The following is a 16,688-nucleotide window of genomic DNA, read 5'->3' as shown; positions in this document are numbered from 1 at the left end:
TCAATAAAATCTATGAAAATCAAATGAGATTTGATTTCATGTGAAGTTCCACGTAATAGAAATAAAGACATGGAGATGGGAGGAAGGCGGTGGGAGAAAAATAAAAGGAGGGGAATCCTGGGAGAAGGGGGGAGAGTGCAGGGAGAAGAAAATTACAGAGAAAGTCATAGACTGAGAGGAGCCTCAATTGTTCTTAGGTTTCTGGGCACGAGGGACCAGATTGCATCAATTGAGAAGCATTGTAGAACTGAGTACCTAGGTTGTACCCAATTTGGTTGGGATGTTTTGGTCTTTTGGTAGCGGGAGTGAGAGCGGGAGCAATTATGAAGCATCTTCAACCACAAAAAAACTAGGTAGGTACTCAACATCAAATTAATGAATTATGATATTATGAATTTTGGTTAAACTTTAAAATAGGTTTCATATTCTGTTTAACATAAATATCTGATTAAATTATTTAGAGCCCTACAACAAAAGTGACCCAACAATGATGCTAGCCTCGTCTATGTGTGTGTGAAGAGGGCTGCCCCGACTCTCTAATGTGCCCTTTAACTATACCATTAGGTGTTAAATTGGCAACTAGGGCAAAACTCCATGTGGGTCAGCTTATTTATGGCAGCTGATAATTTTATTGGATCCCTCTCGTCGAGAGGTGTAGGATTGATCCAAAGATCATCCGATTCCGATAAGTATCTATGGAGATATGAATTTATTTTGTTTATGTAATTATAGTCAAGCCGACCAGCTCTTATGTAGGCTCTAGAAGCCCAACCGACGTGTCTATTCATCATCCTCATTTTGGTATAAATAGATGAGGATTTGATATCATTTGCACACACGTATTCTTGAGGTGATCTCCTCTCCACGTCTGGGTTTTTGGAGAAGGAGAGAACCAAAAGAATACGCTGGCCTAAGAAGGAGCCCTAGCTGCAGTACGATGCCCTAAACGCACAGCAATGGAAATAGTTATGTGATCCCTAATCTGTTGGCTATGGAAACTATATACACGTCATTTTATACGCATGGAGCAACTATACGCACAGCAACGGAAATAGCATAGATGGTAGCCGTAGGAGAAGGGAGCCATGGTAGATGGAATCCGCAGTGATAAAGTTAAAGGCTGCAGGCCGCAGTCAAGCATGGAAGGCCGCAATCACGCGTAAGGCCGCAGTCAAGCTAATCATGACAACCTCGACATTACAAGGAAGGGTATTCAATCTCAGAAGCAACCGCAGATAAGGAGCCGCAATCAAGGAGGAACAAAGCTCGCAATCAAGGAAGAAGATCTCGCATTTCCTCGCTCTGAAATCTCGCATGAAGAAGCAGGCCCGCATTAGGGTATGACTGCACCTCGAACGGGGTCATGACCAGAACTCGAAGGTATAATGAGGACGCAGAATTGATCTATGAACTGGGCTAAATATTCTCTCGGCATACCTATGAATCAAAGGCACAAAACTCGGATGGATAAGGAAATGAAGATCTCGGATAAGGACACTGCAGTGAGGTCTGAGCTATATACATTCTCAACAGAGACCGAATCCTTATAATGAAAGTCTCTGCATTACATGAATAGATTGATATGACAATCTCAGCTAACCGCAGTGATAACAATGATCCTACAGTTGCTATGACAATCTCGACATATATATATATATATATATATATGATATTCCTGTAGCAGTCTCGGTATACATTCTCGGCAGATCTATGAGATCTTCGCATGAGTAAACAGAGGCACATTCTCGGCAGATTTATGAGATCTTCGCATGAGTAAACAGAGGCACATTCTCGGCAGATTTATGAGATCTTCGCATGAGTAAACAGAGGCACATTCTCGGCAGACCTATGAGATCTTCGCATGAGTAAACAGAGGCCCATTCTCGGCAGATCTATGGGATCTTCGCATGAGTAAACAGAGGCACATTCTCGGCAGATATCCCAGTCAGATCTATAAGGATAATGTACATATGATTACTTATACTTGGTGACCAATGTATATATTGATGGTAAGGAATGATTTCTGTATTAATTACAGTCTTATGATAGTTATAGGATCATGACTTGATCTCGATATAACTCAGTGAATGGTGGTATAGAAGATGATCTTGCAAACTTGATCTTGGTGACACTAATATGAAGGTACAAAGATCATCTCAGCCTCTCGGAACAGTCATGGTGTATAATCCTCTCATTAAGTGATGAATGATGATGAATGAAACAACATGATGATGGAAGATGTAGCACAGTGGGCAGGATAAATAATGAGCAGCATGATGATGAGAGCAGATGAGAGCAGCTCTGTCATCAGGTTCAAAACTGTGTTAATACAGCATGGTGTCACATGGCTAGGTGCAACAAATGGACGAGATGCTGCACTAAGATAGGTAAAGGAGTCACTTAAGAGAATCAATTGAAGCAATATGTCTTCAACTGATCTCATGCGATATCAAAAGTCAACGTATTGACTTCTATTGTAAAAGTACTCTCTCTCTCTTTCTCTGCTGAACTTTGAAGATAAAAGAAGATTTGATCAAAGGGTTTCCCCACACATTGTGGGGTTTGTCCCTGGCTCGCGCCATATCTTGCGTCCTCTTGCCTTGGCTTGTCTTCTGCGATTTTATATTTATGTTCTATCTGCAGTTTATTATAATGGTGATGTGATTGCTAACTGTGAAAATTTAAATAAATTGCTCTAGCATAGAACATACCTAAAATTAACATTAGGGAATCCAACCATTCCCCAATGTGAGCCAATTGAGCTAATTGACTCGACACAAACCGCTCTCATGCCCTCCAGCTCGTTCTACAGAAAAATAGCCTCTCGTTTTGATGTGGCCTTCCTTTTTAATGCTAGAAGGTCGGCTTGAAACTAATGACATCGCTATGTGCGACCAAAGTCCAACACCTCTATCTCCCGAAGCCTCATTAAGGGTGGGTACGTCTCCTAGCACCTTACTCGGATCCCAATGCCAATCTAGGCTTCCTGTATCCCCAGTGCCTGGAAGCTCCTGCTGTGCTACACCCAGGTCTACCACCATCTCCATGGCCCACTCCACCGGGTACCAACTCAGGATCTCTCACCATCCAACCCCAAGAAAGGGATCAAATGGACGAACTCTCGCACATAGAACAACCCCCACATGCGGAAGTTGCACCCTATGCAGCTCTGATCGTCTCATCCTTCTATCCAGGTCTGTGAAAATTCCTATACTCAAGGAACCCTTACTGCAACAAAACTGAATTTACTTCTCCTACTTGATTTTAATATACATTATCATGTTATTTTCTGAAAAATACTGAAGTAAATTACTTCTGTAGCCCACACCAATTTAATTTGATTTCATGAAACAAGAAACTGAGCAAAGAACAAGATACATAGGGTGTCGTTATTTTTGGACAAAATAGTCCCCGGAAAAACTGAATGCAGGAAAATCGGTGCAATTGCTTTGAGGGTTTTATATTATTAAGTAGTAGTTCTAAATACAATGTTGGATGCCCTCTCGGCAATGCAGTTACAGAGAAAAATATAATGTCAGAAAACTGCGTGAAATTACCTCACTTCACCCGGCAGTTTCCGGCTGATCCGGTAGCAGAACTGGCAAATCCTCGACTATCTCTGCACTGGCCCTGCGTCAGCCTCAGAGGCTCTGCGTTAGCCCTGCATTGTCTCTTCTGCCTCTTGGAGCTTCCGCGTCAACCTCTCCGGCTATTCTGGCAGCGCTCTAGTAGTTTCGGATTTCTGCATGAAGGCAACTTCTCTTTTGCGCTAGCCCTTCTGGCTCTGCGTCAAGCCTGCGTGGGTCTAGATTGGCCGAGCGTCAGTCCCTCTAGGTGCTACGTTGCCTCCATTGGTGGCTCTTCACCTCTCTACCCAGTATTCTCGAATTATGCCTGCCCCTCTGCTTTAGAATGATCACTTAGTTCAAATTTCTCAGCGTCCAAGCCCCAAAAATTTCGAACTCTAGATCAATTATTTCTTTCGATGTATTTTTGAATGAACCCCAAGCTTCTTATACTTTTCTCGTTGAGACTTCAACGATCGAGATTAAGTCTCTAATCAACTGCTAAGATTAAAAACTTGACTTGATCCACTTTCTAGAACATTCTCACCCATATTTCGATTAATGCCCATTAATACTTAATTTTTCCTAAGTTTAGACTTAGGAACCCATTAAAAATATTAATTATTTTAATAAAATACAATCTGTGTGGAATTTCACCAAATAGTTTCTGGGTTCTTTAGAACTCATGTGCCTTAGCCTCTCCACCAATTTTCATGGCTAGAGCACATCCGATGCTAACAAAAACTAACAATGCCTCTTAACGAGGAATGTGCTCTAGCAACAATGTCCAACCGCATGCTGCTTCGTCTCTGAAGCATCTCCTTTCCGCACTGTTGCTGCCATCAACACTGTGTTACTGCTGCTACTGTACTGCTTCCCATGACACTGCCACTGCCACTGCTGCATCTATACTACAACTCCCTCTCAAATGTTGCATCTGCGATTTTGTTAGCACTGTTACTGCTAACACTGCATCCGTACTACAACTCAGTTGCTGAGAGAAGCAACTGAAAAGCACCCAAAATTACTGAACTAACTGTGTTAAGCATAATACCATGTGAATGTTGGAATCTGATTGCTACTAGTCTTTGACCCTGTGAATCTTTTGTGCTGTTGCTGACTTCTGCATTATGTCATCTGCATTGCTGCCAACCTTTCTCTGTGTTGATCACTCTTTGGTTTCAGGCTAATGCATATGTCTCTCCAACCAACCCACTGCATCATCTGACACTAAGTCCATCTCGCTATTGCTGAATCTTAGGCTCCCGTAATAAGGAATTGATCCAAGAGGTGGGTTCCTCTATCATGTCCCTTCTCAAATACATTTGTAATAGGGTGTTGCTACACAATTTTGCACAACCTTGGCTAAGGAAAAGAACCCAACATTTTCAACTTAGGGATTTAGGAGGAAATTTGACTTTATTTGGCTGCGAGTGGAATGTGGGGGCCACCCACATGTGAATTCGAACTAGGACATTCGAATGGCTTGGAGGGAATTCGAATTGCTGGATGGAGGGGCCCACATTAGGCAAGGAAGGCCCAAGGAGATAAAAGGAGGAGGAAGCTCTCATTTGGATTCATTCCTACACCTTGCAAATCGAAATTACTTGACTATTCGCTCTGTTGTTTAGCTGAGTCAACCGATTATTTAGCCACGAATCTCCCAAGCGGGAGATTCAACTTTTCCTTCGGGGGACATTTCGTGCCCGCTCTAGGGAGGCAGTTCCGCAAGCATTTTAGGAGATCTGGGAGTGTGTCACAACACTACCATTGAACCACATACAGGGAGTGCATAGTTTTGGGTTATTTGGAGAATACGCAGGAGGAGTTGGAGCCACCATTGATCAGTCATTTGCCGGGAGAGTCAGAGGATTGGGAGAGCAATAGTAGGCCAACATTTCTTGAGAGTTTTGGAGCCAGCAGAGCCAACATCCCAGCAGTTCGAATTATTGGTTTTGGGGACAGCACAGAGAGCCAATCCAATGTTTTCGTGGGGCTTAGGAGCAGGTGCTATAGGCCGGAAGCTCATGCCGGAAGTCAAGGGATTTGTAGTAGGGGTTAGCCCAGCACTTTGGGACATTTTTCGGGAGGATTTACAGGCAAAATCTAGTAGGCTGAGTTTTGCAGTTGTAGCTGAAGTTGGGCTCCTTGGGGGTCAAATTTCAGAAGTCTAAACCAACTAAATTCCTTCATGGGTTTTTCTGGGTTTAGGCCAAGGAGTCCGGGGCTCAAATATTATAGTTTTCTGAGCACAGGAAGTGGTGTTTCTAGCCATTCGAACTTAGAAGGAAGGCAGTTTTCTGGGCAGCGCAATGCAGATTGGCGCAATAGTTGGAGCAGTCATCAGTTCAACCATTTCTCACCTGGTCTTGGTCATGCTTGTCCATTGAGACAAGCCCAGGTGCACCATTCTATTATCTATTGTATTTTTCCCTCAAAGAAGTAACAAAATGGCTCAGCAGTTCACTATTTCCAGCATTTTTATGGGTGCTTGATACATATTTCGTTTTATATTTTGCTGGACAGATTATTTGCTTTATATCACTAGTATTCCTATTGAGGAACATTACAGTGGTATTAGACCCTAGTTCTTGGCTTAGCTGTGGGGATTTTCTCCTATGAGAGAAGGGGATATACGGAACATCACATACCGAAGGTAGAGGTACCGGACCAGAGAATGAGAGCTGGAGATTACTCCAGACATGGAGGACAGAGGGAAAGCAATGGTAGAAGAGGAGGACAAAGTGGAACCCAAGAGCAGGGAAGAGATGGATTTCGACAGCCTCCTGAGAGCCTTGAATTACTTAGCCAAGGGCCAGAAAGATAGGCTGGAAGAAATAAAGCTGCAAAACAAAGAGAGGACCACTCCTAGAGGGTTTCTATTCGGGGAAACTTCTGGAGCCTCTCAGCCATTTGATCACCCCTCACCAGCAGCGCAACACCCATCAGCTAGTGGGCCAACTCGTGCCACATTGCCCTCTTTCATACCAGTGGCACAAATAGAACCAGCAAGGGGTGAAGACCCCATTCAGATGGGAGATTATTTCAGAGAGTGGCAATCTATGGATGCAAACTTTAGGGAAGCACTCTCTTTCATAAATTTTTGCAAGCTCAAGCAGATTGAGAAGAACAAGGGTTATGGAGGATAGGGAACCCAGAACTATGAGTTGCAAAGGACCATAGCGAGGATGTACTTCCAGCTTAACCGGATGATAGAACAGGAAGCCATCAAGATGGCCATGCTGCACATGGAAGGGGAAGCCAATGTGGCTTCTTATGAGGATTTCACCAGGAGGGTGGTGGAGCGTTTTGACTAGAGAGATCCAAAGGCACATTTCAGAGAGCTGACCCAACTGTGCCAGACAGGCAAGCCGGAGCAGTACATCTCAGAGTTTTTGTGAGTATCAATGATGGATCCGGATCTATCAGAGGCTAGGAGGGTATATACCTTCATTGAGGCCTTACCTGAGCCCCTATGTGGACTGGTGAAGTCACGTGGACGCTCCACGCTGTAAGAGGGAGTTTTGTACACCAGAGATCTACAGTGGGCCATCCCCAAGACTAGAGCGCCTTTTCCTGCACGGACTCCTTTTCCACAAAGGGGCATGAGACTAGACCTCCACCTCAGAGGACCACATAGGGGTGGGGGCAACTAGATGATGAGACATGAAAGGACCTCAGGAGGATGAGGTTGTGCTTCACATGTAGGGAGCCTTGGCCACCAAGCCATCGGTGCACTGCTGGCAGAGCACACTATATTGAGGTTTTTTCAAACAGTGACCAGGATGATGAGGTGGAGCAGGAGTGTGGTGTGGGAGATGGTGAGAGTCCGACAGATAGAGGGCCACCACCACCACCTACACAGGGAGGGGCATCCCTTGCCCCATCTGGGGGAGTCCTTGCTTCCTTATGTGGGGTTCCCAAATTTTTGACATTGAGGATCAGAGGCACCGTACAGGGGCAACAAGGGCTCAATCATAGGCAACAGAGATGGGTCAGCAAGGTGCAGGCCTATGACTTCGATATAGAGTATGTGCGGGGGAAGTACAATGTGGTAGTCGATGCTCTATCTCGGAGACCAGCTGGTCTATCACTCATGAGCATCTGCCATGATTGGAAGGCCCAACTATTGGTGGAGTACTCCAAGGACAAGAGGGCATGCCAGGTCTTGGAGGGTACCCATGTAGATGAGCGTTACCGAGTGATGGATGAGGTCATCTATTACAAGGGGCGCATTTTCTTGGTACCCAACTCGCAGTTGAGAGAGAGAGTGCTCCAGGCAGCACATGAATCGCCATTATCCGGGCACCTAGGGTTTCGAAAGACATATATTGCAGTCAGGGAGAGATTCACATGAAAGGGCCTTAAGGGGGACGTGCTGAAGCACGTATAGGAGTGTGAGGTATGTCAGCGGAACAAAGGGGAGCTGATTTACCCTGCAGGATTACTACAACCATTTTCCATTCTCGAGGGGAAATGGGAAAGTATATCTATGGCTTTAATCATAGGGCTCCCCACAGTGCAGGGGAATGGCTGCATTTATGTAGTGGTCGACAGGTTGACCAAATATGCCCACTTTTTTGCCATCCCCACCAGATACACGACTGCACAGGTTGCAGAATTATTCTTTCAGGAGATCTTCCAGTTGCATGGGCTCCCCAAGAACATCGTGAGTGACAGGGACATCAGGTTCATGGGAGGTTTTTGGTAGGAAATTTTCGGATTGGTTCGGACCGAGCTCACTCCTAGCACTAGTTACCATCCTCAGACAGATGGCCAGATCGAGAGGGTTAATTAGTGGCTAGAGGGGTACTTGAAGAACTACGTGACAGGTCAGCAGAGGGCTTGGATCCGGTGGTTGCATCTAGATGAGTAGTGCTACAACACCACCTACCACATGTCCATTGGTATGACTCCTTTCCGTGCTTTATATGGATATGATGCATTATCTTTTGCTGACATTGTTTTCGGAGACAGCCGGGCCCCAAAGGCCAAAGATTGGATCCAAGAGAGCTAAGACATCCTCAAGGCTCTCAAGGATAACTTGGTGACAACCCAAAACCAACAGAAGGTGTACGTAGACCGACATAGGACAAAGAGGCATTTCGAGGAGGGGGACTTGGTGTACCTTCGACTAAAGCCTTACAGGCAGTCCACACTGAAGCAGAAGGGGGCCGAGAAGCTACATCCCCGCTTCTATGGGCCATACCGGGTGATTAGACGAGTTGGGGAGATGACCTGTGAGTTGGAGTTGCCTCTGGGGAGCAGGATCCACAACGTATTTCAGGTCTCATGCCTTAAAAAGGTGCTGGGGCAACAGGTGACAACAACAACAGAGTTACCCCCACTGGATGATGAGGGCCACTTGGTTTTGGAACCTGAGGCCATCTTGGAGAAGAGGGAAAGGAAACTGAGGGGTAGGACCATTAGGGAGTTCTCGGTGCGTTGGAAGAACTTGCCAGATGAGGATGCCACTTGGGAGGGTGAGCATATTTTGCAACACCCAACTTTGAGGGTGCTTGAGGGAAAGCAACATTTGGGAGGGGAGGACTGTCATGCCCCTTCTCAAATATATTTGTAACAGGGTGGTTCTACACAATTTTGCACAATTTTGGCTAAGGAAAAGAACCCAACATTTTCGACTTAGGGATTTAGGAGGAAATTCGACTTTATTTGGCTGTTAGTGGAATGTGGGGGCCACCCACATGTGAATTCGAACTAGGCCATTCAAATGGCTTGGAGGGAATTCGAATAGCTGGATGGAGGGGCCCATATGAGGCAAGGAAGGCCCAAGGAGATAAAAGGAGGAAGCTCTCTTTTGTATTCATTCTTACACATTGCAAATCGAAATTACTTGACTGTTTGCTCTGCTGTTTAGCTGAGTTAACCGGCTATTTAGCCACGAATCTCCCAAGCGGGATATTCAACCTTTCCTTTGGGGGACCTTCCGTTCCCGCCCTAGGGAGGCAGTTCCACAAGCATTTCAGGAGATTTGGGAGTATATCACAGTAGTACCATTCAACCACATACAGGGAGTGCGTATTTATGGGTTATCTGGAGAATACGTAGGAGTTGGAAGCACCATTGATCAGTCATTTGCCGGGAGAGTCAGAGGATTGGAAGAGTAGTAGTAGGCCAACATTTCTTGAGGGTTGTGGAGCCAACAGAGCTAGCATCCCAACAGTTCAAATTACTAGGCTTGGGGATAGTGCAAAGAGCCAGTCCAGCATTTTCGTGGGGCTTAGGAGCAGGTTCTACATGCCAGAAGCTCATCCTGGAAGTCAGGGGATTTGTAGTAGGGGTCAACCCAACACTTTGGCACATTTTCCGGGAGGATTTACAGGTAGAATCTAGTAGGATGAGTTTTGCTGTTGTAGCTGAAGTTGGGCTCCTTGGGGGTCGAGTTTCAAAAGTCTAAACCAACTAAATTCCTTCGTGGGTTTTTCTGGGTTTAAGCCAAGGAGTCAGGGGCTTAGATCTTATAATTTTCTGAGCACAAGAAGTGGTGTTTCCATCCATTCGAACTTAGCAGGAAGGAAGTTTTCTGGGCAATGCAGTGCAGATTGGTGCAGCAGTTGGAACAGTCATCGGTTCAACCATTTCTCACTTGGGTTTGGTCATGCTTGTCCATTGATACAAGCCTAGGTGCACCATTCTATTATCTATTGTATTTTGCCCTAAAAGAAGTAATAAAATGGCTCAACAGTTCACTATTTCTAGCATTTTTATGGGTGCTTAATACATATTTCGTTTTATATTTTGCTAAACAGATTATTTGCTTTATATCACTAGTATTCCTATTGAGGAACATTACAGAAGGATCCTGCCCACATGTAGTCCTCCCGACTATAGTTCTATATCGCCCCATTTCCCACATGGAGATGTGTGGGCACTCATGGCAAACTCATCTTCGTGAATTTTTGCTGGAGCAACCTTAGGATCATGTTTCTCATCCTTATCCTTTTGCTTCAAAGGACACTGGGATGCAAAGTGGCCCATCTCGCCACATTTGAAACATTTACCTTCGAAATGTCCTTCCACTTCTGCTTCTGCTGTCCCTTTGATGCTAGAGCTGCGTTCTCCTCCTCCTCGGTCTTCGTGCCACTCCCACTGCTGCCATTAAGATTGACCTTAACCAGACCCCTCCTTAATTCTTCTTGTTGAAGGGTTGTTGACATATCCTCCCATGAAGGTAGTCTTTCCCTACCCAATATACTTTGGACGAAGACTTACCATTCATCCGAGACTCCATTCAGGTCCGTCCTTACCATCGCTGTAAACTAAGGAGTAGACCCAACTGCAGCAAGCTAGTCTATGGTGTCCTGAAGACATTGAAGATAGGAGTTAACCCTTTCTCCCTTCTGCATCAATGTCTGCTGCAACTTTTGTTCTAAGTACATCTTCCACTATTCAGAATAACCTTCATACAGTGAAGACAAAGCTTCCCACATTTCTCGGGCTGTATCTTTGCCCTGCAAGTGTGAGATCACATGATCTCGAACTCCATCGAGTATGTACCTCTTCGCCTTTGCCTGCTTGGCCTTGGAATTCTTCTTCTAATCATTGTCTGCGGGAACAATGACAACTCTCTTGACGTAAGCTTCGAGGTCATACTTCTCCAGAACAGCTAAGATTTTGATCTTCCATATGACATAGTTGGAAGCTCCTTCCAACCTGTCCTTATCTATGAGCCCATGTGATGCCATCTCACCCAAACTGTCGAATTGACTCCTCTAGTCACTACGCAGCATTGGTCTGCTGCTTGGCAAGTGAAAAATTTGAACTTTTGGCGAGAAAGGTCCTCTAAGGAGAAAATTCCCCTTCTATGTGTCTTCGCTCTTTTCCGACGAATTTTTGCCTCGACAGAAACTCCGCCTTTCAAGCACTGTGCTGAGGCTCTGCGTCACTCCCTCCGCCCTTGCAAGCTCACGAATCGGAAAACCTATCTGTTGACTCTCTCAGAGAGAGATTTCCTTGAAATCCTGCTTTCCCGGCAAGGACTGCGCAATCCCTTCAAGGGGATTCGAATTGCTGCCAAATGCAGCTATTGGCCTCTCTACTCAGTGCTGGATATGCTCTTCCTGTTTCAAAATCAATGCTCTGATACGATGTAAAAATTCCTATACTCAAGGAATCTCTACTGCAGCAAAACTGAATTTACTTCTCCTACTTGATTTTAATTTACGCTATCAAATTATTTTCTGAAAAATACTGAAGTAAATTACTTCTGCAGCCTACACCAATTTAATTTGATTACATGAAACAAGAAACTGAGCAAAGAACAAGATACATAGGACATCGTTATTTTTGGACAAAATAGTCCTCGGAAAAACCCAATGCGGGAAAACCGGTGCAACAACTCTGAGGGTTTTATATTATTAAGCAGTAGTTCTGAATACAATGCTGGATGCCCTCTCGACAATCCAGTTATAGAGAAAAATATAATGGCGGAAAATTGAGTGAGATTACTTCACATCACCCGGCAGTTTCCAGCTGATCCGACAGTAGAATTGGCAAATCCCCGTCTATCCCTGCGTAGGCCCTGCGTCAGCCTCAGAGGCTCTGGGTCAACCCTGCGCTGTCTCTTCTGCCTCTTGGAGCTTCTGCGTCAACCTCTCTCGGATGTTCTGGAAGCTCCCCGACAATTCCTAATTTCTGCGTGAAAGCAACTTCCCTTCTGCGTTGGCTCTTCTGGCTCTGCGTCAAGCCTGCGTGGGCCCATATTGCAGCAAGCTAGTCTCTGGTGTCCTGAAGACGTTGAAGATAGGCGTTAACCCCTTCTCCCTTCTATGTGTCTTCGCTCTTTTTTGACGGATTTCTGCCCCGACAAAAACTTCGCCTTTCAAGCACTGCAATGAGGCTCTGAATCACTCCCTCAGCCTCTGCAAGCTCACGAATTGGAAATTGTACCTCTCTGTCGACTCTCTCAGAAAGAGATTTCCTCGAAATCTCTGCTTTCCCGGCAAGGACTGCACAGTCCCTTCAAAGGGATTCAAATTGCTGCCAAATGCAGCTATTGGCTTCTCTGCTCAGCGCTGGATCTTCTCTTTCTGTTTCAAAATATGCTCTCCGCCTCTTTGCCTAGTATTCCCGAACTATCCCTGTCCCTCTGCTGCAGAATGATCACTTAGTTCAAATTTCTCAGCTTCCAAGCCCCAGAAATTTCGAACTCTTGATCAATTCGTTCTCTCAATGTATTCCTGAGTGAACCCAAAGCCTCCTTATACTTTTCTCGTTGAGACTTCAACGAATAAGATTAAGTCTCTAATCAACAACTAAGATTAAAAACTTGACTTGATCCGCTTTCAAGAACATTCTCACCCATATTTAGATTAATACCCATTAATACTTTAATTTTCCTAAGTTTAGACTTAGGAACCCCATTAAAAATATTAATTACTTTGATAAAATACAATCTGGGTGGAATTTAACCAAACAGTTTAAGGGTTCTTTAGAACTCATGTGCCTTAGTCTCTCCACCAATTTTCATGTCTAGAGCACATCCGATGCTACCAAAAACTAACAAGGTCAACACATGAGATCTGACTAGGTAGCTCCGTCTCTCTCTCTCTAATGGGCAGAGGTGACCCAATAGTGTGGCTAGCCTCGTCTATGTATGCGTGAAGAGGGCTGCCCAGACTCTCCAATGTGCCCTCTAACTATACCATTAGGGAATCTAACCTTTCCCCAATGTGACCCATTTGGGTTGCTGACTTGGCACAAACCACTCTCATGTCCTCCAACTCCTCGTTCTGCAGCAAAATAGCCTCTCGTACTGATGCGGCCTTCCTTTTTAATGCTAGAAGGTCGGTAGGAAACTGATGAAACTACCGTGTGCGACCAATGTCCAACACCTCTGTATCTCCTGACGCCTCATCAACGGTGGATACATATCCTAACACCTAACTGATCTGCTGTGTGCTACTATCCCCCAAAAATTCTGACACAACCCCGGTCACCACCTCTAATCTCTCCACCAAGATGTCAATCGACACGGTCAAGGAAGTCTCCAACATGGGTGATCTCTGCGCCATACCGGGTGTATCTACTTGCTCCCCACAATCCTGTGTAGATGGCTGCACCCCCATGGCCTGTGCAAATCTAGTCTCTTCTCTAAGGAAGATGATAGATCTGGTCTGACACCTTCATCAACTGGATCATGAATTCGCGCATATTAAATCTCCTTTGAGGCATGGGTCATTTATGGTTGAACCTGTCACTGTGTATACATGCACGAATATTCCCTGATCTAGTTGGTTGCCCCACAGCTGGCCAAGATCATGGGTCTGATACCACTGTAATATTCCTAATGGAATTTTACAATGATAAACAAAGCAAACATAGTAAAAACACATACAAAAATTTACAGCACATTAAACAACCAGAAATATCCATAAACTTTGCTGTGCTGAGTCATTTTATTGATATAATTGCTGGGTACAAAGGTAAAATTAGAAAGCATGCACCTGGGCTTGTTTAAGGCAAGCTAACAATATACTGGTGATGAAATCCACTGCTCTAACATACAATGTGGTTGTCCCCAACAATTTCTGCACTGCCCCAGGGAAAACTGCATTGCTGGCTACAAATAATAGCTACTAGGGCCTCCTTCGGTGCTTAGAAAATTCCGGGGAATTAGTCCCGGGCTCTCCACCAATAAACCACAAAAACCCATGAAGGAATTGGCCAAATGTTGACCTCGGAATTTTGGCCCAATTTCCTCTAGCTCCTCTAGCTGCTGGCTGAGTTGGGATACCTGTTTGACCCCTCAAATCTGCTCAGAGAATTCTGCCAAATTAATTTTGGCCTCTCCTCAATAAACCCAAAAAATCCTAGAAAGGGTTTGTCCTAGTTTTGACACTCCAAAATTGACCCCAAATGCTTGACCCTCCTCCACAAGCAGAAAATGTAACCTGTAGCAGATGCTGTGTTTGCTGCTCCACCAAAATGCTGGAAAATTCCCTACAATCTCCTCCAATCCAACTCCAAATAGCCCAACTTTTCAATCTCTCTCCCAAGTCTTCCCCACATTCGCAGTCTTGGACAAGATGACGCAGGCTCAATCCCCAGAAATTCATACTACTGAATGTGGATCTCTCTCCTCCTGCAATTTCCCTTCTTTCCTCCTGCAATTTGGACAATGAAAGCCCAACAATGGATGTGGCCTCAATTCCCGACTCCCACTCTCTAAAGGAACTGCGTACTCCTTGGTTCTACGTCCCAACTGGCCAAGGAAATTTGTGGAGCTACGTGGTATCCTCCCAGCTACCAAAGATGAGTAGAATTTGCCTCCCTAGGGTGGCACTCGTGGTCCACCGAAGAAGAGGGTGAGATTTCCCCTTGGAAACCTCTGGTGCTAAACAACACTTGTGACTCAGCTGAACAACTTGAGCAACAAAGTGTAAAATATCAAATGATCAAAAGTGCTGAATGATGCTGCCTTCCTCTTATTTATAGTTGCTGCTCTCTTCCTTCACGTGGGCCCCTTCACCAAGCAATTCGAGCCCCCTCCTTAGCCATTCGAATTTCTCCATCAAGGGGTGTGTATTTCATCATGGGGTGGTCCCCACATCCCACTATGTGATTAATCTTCCCTTTGTCTAATGTTTGGGGCCTCTACTACCACACAACATTAATTTTATTAATGTCCACCCGCTTTTCCCAAGTTTGTATCCAAAATTTTCCCCATCCATAATTTACAAAAATTGAGAAAGGCAGCACTTAGCAGGATTTTATGGGAAGGGATATTACATCCAGCCAAAGAAAGGATTTTCAAGAAGACCGAGTTTCTCCATCTTATCTATTGTTAGGTTCCTTTCATTTGATGTAATCTCCTTCTCACTGATAAATAAATAAATAGGTGGGGTTTTTGGAGTGGAATTTGTCTATAAGCTTTTATTGGTTTTTAATTCTGCCAAATTCTTGGCAAGAATTATTATGCACATTTTCTGAAGAAATTTGATAGAATAATTTTTGAGAAATTAAATAATTTTAAAAAAGGGATATTACATCCACTGGTCCGGAGGAGAGATAGGCACATCGGCTTTGCAATGTGTGGTATGTTTGGCTTTGTTATAAACTATAATCTTTGCTTGGTTGGCGATCTACTAGGGGATTCCATCCAAAACCTGGTTGGTTAAGAGTGGGCTTTTTGATGGGCTATGCCCAGTTTGTCACCACTCAAAGACTATGGAGCATATTTTCTAGGAATGCCCATTTGTTAAACATTGCTGGAGTTATGTGTAGGATTGGTACTATGCAGACATGTTGCATTGACGTGCCGTGGTGTATGGAGATGTCCGTTGTCTTGTCCAGACTACTTTAACCAGGATTTGGCATTGTTTGGAAATTTCAGGCTTGTTCAGATTTTAGCATACTTTTGTTTTTGAGAATGAGCATAGTTCTTCGTTTTCTTTCTACACTTTGTGGTGGGATGAGATTTGTCACCAGCTTCTGGGTAAGGGCAGTCTGTTGATTAAAGATGTCCAATATCCAGACCCCGCAGCATATTCTGATTTTCTTTCCGCTTTAGTTTTCTTACAGAGAGATTATGAGATCCATTGTATATACCCTTCTACTTTTTTCTCTGCTGCTTGTAAATACCTTTCTGCTTTTTTCTCTGCTGCTTGTAAATACTTTTATGTAAATATAAACATATTTTTTCAAGAAAAAGGAAAATGTCTCTCTTATCCATTACTTGTTAGTCATTTAACTCTGGTTGTGCATATTACAGGCAATCAGTTCAGGGCTGAATGAAGTTCGGTATGTAGTTTTTGCACCTTTAGGTCATGCTGTTGGTCGAAGAATAGGGGTTTACCTTCTTCAGCACATCTTGTACTTGGATTTATCATTTCATCTAGATAAAAGTTCTGGTGTACTTTTGCGGATACTTGAACGAGCACAACGTAGTGTCATTCATATCTTCCGAGCTGTTGGTAGGCTTTCTTGAACATGATTGCACTATTGACTAATGTTGGAATGTGTTCTGTTAAAGATAATTGTAAAATTAGAAATAAACTTTTTCTTTTACCAACAGTCCTGTGATGACCTGATATGATCCTATATTGTGTTTGTACGCAGTATTGCTGGCCATGCGTTGAAGATAGATTTTTTAATGTGTTC

The 16,688-nt window shown here is 44.2% G+C and overlaps 1 protein-coding gene across 1 annotated transcript in view; it reads left to right on the top strand.

The window, feature by feature from the left end:
- Positions 1–16,688, top strand: part of LOC149222478 (ABC transporter B family member 25, mitochondrial-like) — a 553,005-nt gene that overhangs the window by 11,421 nt on the left and 524,896 nt on the right. Inside the window, exon 2 of the mRNA XM_089385458.1 lies at positions 16,300–16,501. Within this exon, the coding sequence (XP_089241584.1) occupies positions 16,300–16,501 (202 nt within the window). The remainder of the gene's footprint in view (positions 1–16,299; positions 16,502–16,688) is intronic.

This window comes from Pinus tabuliformis, chromosome Q, assembly GCF_031772625.1.
Source record: "Pinus tabuliformis cultivar Carrire ecotype Pingquan chromosome Q, CPIR1, whole genome shotgun sequence".
NCBI classification, from domain to species: domain Eukaryota; kingdom Viridiplantae; phylum Streptophyta; class Pinopsida; order Pinales; family Pinaceae; genus Pinus; species Pinus tabuliformis.
The sequence above is the reverse complement of the archived record's forward strand: the minus strand, read 5'-3'. Positions and strand labels throughout refer to the sequence as shown.